The sequence below is a fragment of the Dromaius novaehollandiae genome, chromosome 4, assembly GCF_036370855.1.
Source record: "Dromaius novaehollandiae isolate bDroNov1 chromosome 4, bDroNov1.hap1, whole genome shotgun sequence".
NCBI lineage: Eukaryota > Metazoa > Chordata > Aves > Casuariiformes > Dromaiidae > Dromaius > Dromaius novaehollandiae.
Window position 1 is genome coordinate 58,363,642 of NC_088101.1, and position 8,632 is coordinate 58,372,273.

The 8,632-nt window shown below is 33.6% G+C and overlaps 1 protein-coding gene across 1 annotated transcript in view; it reads left to right on the plus strand.

Annotated features, from left to right (window-relative positions):
• The window catches only part of CHIC2 (cysteine rich hydrophobic domain 2), a 30,763-nt gene extending 22,721 nt beyond the window's left edge, over positions 1 to 8,042 (plus strand). Inside the window, exon 6 of the mRNA XM_064511147.1 lies at positions 860 to 8,042. Within this exon, the coding sequence (XP_064367217.1) occupies positions 860 to 910 (51 nt within the window). The 3' untranslated portion in view covers positions 911 to 8,042. The remainder of the gene's footprint in view (positions 1 to 859) is intronic.
• Positions 8,043 to 8,632: the final 590 nt, after the last annotated feature.

The following is an 8,632-nucleotide window of genomic DNA, read 5'->3' on the forward strand; positions in this document are numbered from 1 at the left end:
GCAAACTCCCTTTATAAGTATATATAATTCTTAGTTATCGGATGCCTTTCTTTTTGATGAATATGATTGTGCTGCTATATTGGTAATTCTGTGACTCTCTGAAGAGAGAAAGTAAAAATGAACATTTTTGTTAAGCTACCTATTAAAATATAAAGCAGGACTTAGGTTGTATTCTTAGGTTGTATACTTAGGTTGTATTCTTCGCTTTGTCCTACAATGTGTAGATAGCTCACAAAATCAGGGTTTAAATTAGAATCAGGACCTGAAGAATGATCATACAGAAACATTAGTCAAGTAACTACTTGCCAGTCTTTCTGATATGAGAACTTTGTAGTAGTTAAGATATACCTTTCTGTAGAAGTTTTGAGCTATAAACATGATTTATAATCCTAAACTAAGTTTTTTTAAAAAAAGCAATGGAATTGCATGGTGTTTGAAATTTAACTTCGAATATGTTTTGTCTTCTGTTTTTTTAAAATGAATACCTTTATCTCTTTTATAAGTTTTCCTTAATAAAATAGTGAACTTTGCTACAGACTATTTAGCTAGTAGCTTGTTTCAGTTTGTCTAAATGTGTTAGGCATCCCTAGGCAAACTCCTCTTTCCATTTGATTCTTTAAGGGTTTTGTTTTCTGCCCAAAGTTAAGCTCTATCTAACATGATTTTCTAATCGTCTCCAACCTAAGGAAAGTATTGTGATCCCTGATTGTCATCCATTTCTCTTGTGCAAGTTGATGTACTTCCAGAAAGACAAAAAAAAAAAAAAAAGTGAAAATGTGAATTATCATTGTGATAGAATTCAGATAATAGGATTTCTGCAATTTTCCATTTAATATATATTTGTTTTCTTTTTATACAGGTCATCCTTATAGAATTTTTACCAAAGACACCGATTTTTCGACCAGATTAGCTTTTGCTTTATTTATAGAGACTTATTCAAGTATGTTGTCTTTCCAATGGTGCCTTGCTTGGTGCTCTCCTGGTGGTGACATAGCGTTGGTTCTACAGAATCTTGTGGTGGTTTCATTCTTTTTTGTTTATTTGTTTTTTGTTTATGTTTTGGGTTTTTTTCTTTTTTTAATAATAAGCATATCCTAAGTGCGTTTGGTCAAACTTTGCAAAAGTCATTTCATGCAAATGTTAACTACTACTTAAGTTATTACTTTTACTTCTTCCATTTGTTAATGTATCTTGATTTTCAAAGAGTCTTTTATGTGTGCGTGCGTGTGTGTACATATATATATATTACTATAAATACACAGCTGAAAATGGTTACAAGTGAGCAGGTATTTTTTTACCCCAAAATGACACAACTGATTGACTGTACATTGTGTAAGTCCTTTTAATTATTAATTTATGTTTTGAAGTAACTTCTATGATCTACCAAAGTTTTGTCAGTGACTTGTCAGCTGTAAATATTTTTATTTCTTTTTGGGATATTGGCTAGCCTTTTCCATCAGGAGGGTGAGAAAAAGTTATTTTTGAAACTGCTTTTTGGAACCCAAATGTCTTTGCATCAGTAGAAATCTCTGTCTTTTCATGAAGAAATCCTCTCAGCTGGTTCTGAAAAAGTTCTGACTTAAAGGTAAATAAATGGAAAATAGAATTATTTTACTCAGACTAGAATCACAGAGAGAATTGCATGCATCTGATTAGTAGAGCTCAGGATCACAAAAATATATTAGTATTGCAGATTAAAATGTAGCTATTTTAATTCAGGCTAGTGCCATGTATCAGCTTTATTCTTAATGTTTACCAGATCCTGAACACAGGGGTGCATAAGTATTTGTTTCAGTAAATTTATTGTCCAAGAGGATCTTTCAAGTTTTTTTTTATTTTTTTTAAGCCACGTAGGCAGAAAAAAGTTATTAAGGGAAATCTTGAACAGTTCCAGAAGCAAATGGAGGTACCATGTATCAAAAGTAATCAAAGCAGGCTACACTGGACAACAGTGTAAATTTGAATGTGTTAGATAAACATTTATTGCACCCTTGCTTCTGCTCATTTTGGTTTACAAAGCTTATTTTCTGCACAAATATCAAGATTTTTTTTAAACTGGATATATGATGTATACTTGGGTCAGGCCAGTTGTATATTATTTCTTCTACTTATCTTAGTTGTACAAATCTTCACACATTATAGTTTCCTTAATTGCTACTCAATTGTATTTTTGTTTGCTTTGTGTCTGAAATTACTGTACATGAACATTAGTGTAAGCTATGAATATGTTCCTTATACAGTTGTGATAGCAAGCAATAATGTGAATATATGAAAAACAGATACTCTGCTTAATATTTGTATGAATGAAGACTTGATACCACTACAAGAATAACTTTCTCTTTTTAATCTTTTAAATACAAGTTTTATTTCAAGGTAATACATTACAGGTACCTTGGTGCTGTGAACTATTTTTCTATGTCTTCAAAATATTTATTCTCTCTAAAATCTTCTCTAGTGAGTATCATATTCCTAAATATTTGATAGTAGGAGCAGTTTAGAAAGTTTTAAGTTTCCTTAATCTAAGCCCTCTGTATCTGTTCCCAAAAATCATTCTTTGCTCAGCTTTTGTCTGTGGATTCCTGATGTTTACTTTGAAAATAGCTCAGTTATGCTTTTTGTTCAAGCCTACAAGTGTGCTTTGCTTGACTGAGTATGTTTTTTTAATTAACTAGTATCAGTTTTGGATTCCCTCTCCTGGGTCCCACAGCAGTTTCTTCCCCAGAGTAACTGGTTATAATTTTTTTTTTTTTTTTTTTTATCAATTTCAGCCTCTTCTTTAGTCCCAGCCTATGTCTGCAGCTCTCCTTCTTTCTCCCAGAAGTGTTAGTTATAATCTTGGGCCAATTTCAGCCTGTGGAGTGGGCCAGAAGCCTAATTTTGCTGGCAGCTGAGGTCGTGCAGGTTGGAGACACAGGAGAGGTTGAAACTGAACAGAAATAATAACTGGTAGTAATATTGGCGACCAGAAATAAATGCTGATTTCTTTAAGTGCCAGTTTTCAATAAAATAAGTATTGAATCATGCTAAGCCTAGATTTTATTATCAAAATTCACAGTTGACTATATAGATAGCTGTTTCATGGATGCATTTTTCCACTGATAGTTTGTTATTGTGAAGGGATAACTCAGATACAGCTTGCAATATGTGCATAGCAGCACTGAGTTTAGCATGAGCTAATCACCTTGGTTTATTAGCCAAGCTTTCCATGTGAAGTTTTGTGACACCACAACTTGCTTGCCAGCAGTGCTCAAATCTGCCTGCTTTAAAGCTCATCTGAGTGTGATGTCTGTGCTGAACCAGAGTGGTGAATAGAGTGTAGCTTAAAGATTTACAGAGAGTATTTCTTTAGTGAAACTTCCATATAAGTAATAGTGCTGTTTAAGATCTTGCCTACTTTAGGTGCCTCTACTGTCATCTGCTTGATTTAGCAGGCATTTTAGTATTTAACTATGACTTACTCTCTGAGAATTCTACTATAGGTTGCCAAAGTAGAGCTTTGAGCAAATAAAATGTTAAATCCCTTAGTAAGGAGGCCAGTCTAATTGCCTCTTAAGGCATTTCTGCTATTTTACTGCAAAAGAAAACAGTGTCTCTGACTTAAAATAATATCAGGAAACTTGGGAAATTGGCTTTATATATAGATGAATTTTGCTCTCCAAAAATGTTACTCTCCTGATGAGGTAGCATGCTCTTGTAGTATGAATGTTATAAACCATTTTTACACAACAACTTTCAACTTAAAAAGATCAAGATTGAACATAGTAAAACCTTAATAAATCATCTGTCTAATACTTGCGGCAGCCAGTGGGATTATTTTTTGATGTTGTTTCAGAAATGTCTATATCTAGTTATTTTATGTGCTACTAAGAAGACATGTCTTAACTTTTTTTATCCAGTTGACAAAGTATAAAGCTGCAATAGTTCCAACAGGCCAGAAGCTGTATTAGTACTTCCAGGAGATAGGCTATTTGCTGATTACATTGGACTAATCTGTTCAGCTTCTGAGCAATTCCTGCAGATAACGTTATCTATTCTCAGTTTTCTTGAGTAGTGAAAGTTAGATACCCACTTGATATTCATTGTTTCTGATCAACAAATATCTGATTATGTATGTTTCCCCTTGATCCAGAAGAACCAATGGTAAAACATCAGTGATGCTCTGAGAAAGCTAATTATTGTTTTTAGGTACAGCGGCCTTTGATCAGCCAATCAAGATTTGTTTCTTACTGTAATATAAGCAAAGAAAATTATTTTTAATCTTTTAGTGATAAGTAGAAATAAGTCCCAAGAGAGAAAGGCTTTCTGTCTGACCATACATGAAAAATTCTGTAGAGTTTATCTGTTGTTGAATAGCTAGGATTTGATGTTTACACTGTGATTAGCAAACTTCACCAGAGATTAAAATATTTATGGAGATAGGTTACATGGAATCAGTATAAGTTCTGTAACAGCTTGGTAAGAGTCATTTTAATAAACTATATAAAAAAGCAAAACCAAAAATGTCCATGGCAAATCCAGAATTTCCCATGATACTCAAACCATGTACAGTAGATTCTAAGAATTTTTTTACAGCAGTTGGGTTGTAAATTATCATCTGTAAATGTAATTTAACAGATTAATTTACTTTTTTGTAAATCTCATGACCATGATGTTTGTTTGTAATACTCCAACTCTGAGGTGTATGTTTAGGTAAGAATCTGTTTTCATTTTTCTGAAAGTCATTCTTTAGCCCTCAGAGTTATAGGGGAGAGCTTTAAATCAGTATTTACAATCTGTAACTGCTCAGAAACTGAAAGGTAAAGAAAAAGAACCCATATTTATTCCCTCCCCCCCCCCCCCCCCCCCCCGCCAAGGTCTTAATTTTAAATCGATTGTCCTGTTTTGGGAGTCCTAGCTTATGATTTTTGAGCATCTGGCAGTAATGCAAATTGTTCACCAAAATAAAACCCATTTAAATTCTGAACAATTTAAAGAAATCACTTTATTTGAAGAGGAAAAAGACTTTTTAAGCAAAGAAAATCCCTGTTTCTTTTAAGTTCCCAAAGCCATGCTATGGAGTAATTAAAAGAAAGATCATGATGACCCTACATTAGGTCAAAATCCAGATGATTTTATGTAGAGGAAACACTCAATTAGGTCTCAGAGCCCCAAAAGTCTTGGACTCATGGTAACGACTTGATAAGTGATGCTGGCTAGTTTTGTATTTGTGACTAAAATCATTTATGCTGTTTGTCAGCAACCTTGCTTATGCAAAGGAAGCATTTTAAAAATAAGATCTATATTCACTGCCACTAATTTGCTGTAATTTCTGTGATTCTTCTCCCTAAAGCCACATTGCATTTCCATCCCTAACAGCTAAATGTATGATGGTTATAAAGCCTTTAATAGCCATATGTTAGGTAGAAGTATTAATTTCTCAGGGACTAATGGGAAATATGAAAATGGAGTTAATAAGCTGAATGCTTGTCTGCATGAAGGCTTATTTTGCAAACTGCATCCTAGAAAGCTTCTGATTGTAATATGCATGACCATTTTGAATGTTATCGATATACAGCTATGAGAGCTCCCTTCACCCTGTATTATTAAGCTGCTGGACATAAAAATATATTTTAGAATGGGTTAGGAAGGATAAATGAATTCTTGCTGATTTGGATAGTGAGAATGAGTATTTCTAATGGTGCTTCCTTCTTCATTCCTGTGTTTGTTCTTTGTATAAAGTTGTCTATGCAGGCCGGATGAATGAGGAGAGTCTGGTAATGAGAAAACAGTATCATTCTTCTTGCTAGGGAAGTAGAAATGTTTCAAGGGGAGAAATACTCCAGAAGCAAACACTATCACTGCTGAAAAGCTCATGCATTTGTTCTCCATTAGCTATAGATAGCCATTCAGGTTAATTTGTTTGGAACAGTGTTTTGAAGTTTCAATTTAACATCGTCATATTGTATACTGATCTTTCAGTCAGCATGGGGTGAATTAGAATCCTTTTTTGAAAATTTTAGAAAAGGAGTCCTTTCATGAAGCTTTGTATGTTGATGCTTCCTGTGCTGATGTTTGCATCTCCGCCACGTAACATCTGGATAGTACATATTTTATGAACTAAATGTTACTGTTTTTGTGGAAGATGTCCTTTTCAGAAACCTTCTGCTTCATTTAGATCATTAATGTTTCATTAAGATTTATTTTCCTGAAAAAGGTTCACAAATGCTTGACTCCTGGGAATACAACAGACCATTAGGAAAGAGAGAGTGAGGCAAAGGATGAAGCATAGGAAGTAGGAGAAGCAACATCCAAAAGACTGAACTTGGGGATTAGGTTGAAAATTCTGAGAGTGATGGAAAATAATTTTGAACTGTATGAAATGGTATTGAATGATGAAATTTAAGTAAAGGCATGCAATCCATTTCAGTAATTATGTAGACTTAATTCCTGATACATTTTTGATTCTAACAAGTGTCATTAATTTCTTTTGGTTGTACCCTAATTGATAGACAGTTCTGCAGTTATGCAGATTTTGAGGTAAGCTTCCCTCTTAAATGAGCGTCTTTTAGTTCAAAATGTCCAGATCAAAAAGGAATCGCTGATGAGAGCTACACAGCGAGTACAGAACAGTCTTTTTCTACGTTGGAGCCTGTAATGCATAGCTAACTGTTTCCAAAGAAAATTCTTGATTTGTCCAGACAGCTCCTGTCATGTGACAATATATCTAATACCCAGGAATAGGATTCAGTTAGGATAACTTAAGTTCAGGTAAGTTAAATAGATTTTTGTAGTTAGCTGTAACTTTTATGGAGAAGGGAACTGTTGAAAAATGCTCACTTTTGGAGGGCAGGTACTTGTTCTTTATAATGTTTATTGCAGCTTTTATTTTCCTCATTTGTAACTCCACTAAAAGTTACTTTGTGTCGTATCAGAACTAGGTAATTAGCTAAAGATTTTTTTCTGTTACAGTACTTTAGATTTGAGTCCATTTTCTAAAACATGTTCTGATTTTTTTTTAAAAAAAAAAACAGATCTCCTGATGCAATATAGCTAATATTTTAAGTGTCTCTGTGTTTTAACTGATTTCATTGTATCAGTGGAAAAAATTTCACTCAGACTCTGAATGTTGATCTCTGATCTTCTGTGCTTGCAACAGGCTTTCTAACTTGTTAGGATATTCAGTGTACATATTTGTTAATGTTACCAGTGAGCAGTTTGGTTCAGTAAGAGTTCAAGGAACACAGAGTAGTTACTGGTTTGAAAAATGTAATTTAATTCTTGTTTCCATAAAAGACTGAGTATGGCAATGAGAATACAAAATTAATTCCAAACATAAATTTAAAAAAGGATGGAAAACTACCAGTGCCTAAATGTTGTGTGCTAAATTAGCCCTATGTAATTCATGTTGCTTTAAAAGACTTTGTGGAGAATTGCATTGGACTGTGTATGTTTAGGAAAAGCCTGTTAAGAATATAAAGCAGTAACCAAAAAGAAGTCACTGAAAGCATGTTGTCTTTCAAGTAAGCAGACTTTAAAAATAATATTCTAGACTATGCTAAAAATCCATTTGAAGCAGAAAATACATAAGCAATAATTTACCCTAGAACTGGATGTTAGAGAAGCTGCTATTTATATGTAGTGACTCAGTGGTAGTTATGTTGATTGGGGATCTCCTCTAATAAAGAGTTTAGAAAGATGGGGTTGCTGTGATTTTCACTATTGTAACATTCCTCTTCAAATATTTGAAGTTCAGGTTAGAGACTGAAAGAGAGATTGAAGCTTAGAGGCCAGTACTATGTTCACAGGGCTTTGGGAGGCGAGGATAGGAAAAAAAGGACTTTTTTTTAAGGCTGCACAATTGTAAATAATGCATATTTAAGAGTATTTAACCACATCTGCTAAATTACTGAAATCTATTGTTGAATTATAGAACATTATTTAATACATCAGCATTGTTTTTTTCCTGACCTGACCCAGAATTGGAATGCACTCCAATATAAAACTTTTTTAAAGCATTTCTTAAGTTGTATGTATTACGAACTAATAAAATAATTGCAAACCTATCTACTAAGCCTTACTGTTTTTCATCTATATGACAAAAAAAAAAAAAAAAAAGCCTCAAACTTCCAGTTAATGCTTTTAATCTGAATGGGGGGAGGAGTGAAGGAAAAATTGGTTTTGTGTGATTTGGGTGACTGTGAGACTACAGTTACCAAACTTACAGTCATTGCCTGCATGAGGCGTTTCAGACTAGCTTTTCATTAATTCTGCATTTGGAGTGCTTTAAGCTTTTCAAACCATAATGCCAGTAGGATTTATTATATATATTATTGTTATGGTTAAATAATAATGTAGTTGAAACTGTTTCTACACCTTTTTTACACCCTAGTGCTCTCAAACAATTTATATATACTTTTCATCAAGATAATGTAGACACCCTTTACTCACAAAGAAATCACTTCCATTTATGTAATTCGAGCATTTTTAAGACTGTCAGCCACAAAATACTGGTTAACCCAAACCTTAGGAACAAAAGTAATCCCGTGCTCTCCAGTGCTCTAAGGAGGGTGTTGATTTTAATCAGCCAGCTTTTTGTGTGTGTGAAACATTTCACAATTCTTTGTTTACTCGAGTATAGAAATCCAGGCAGCCT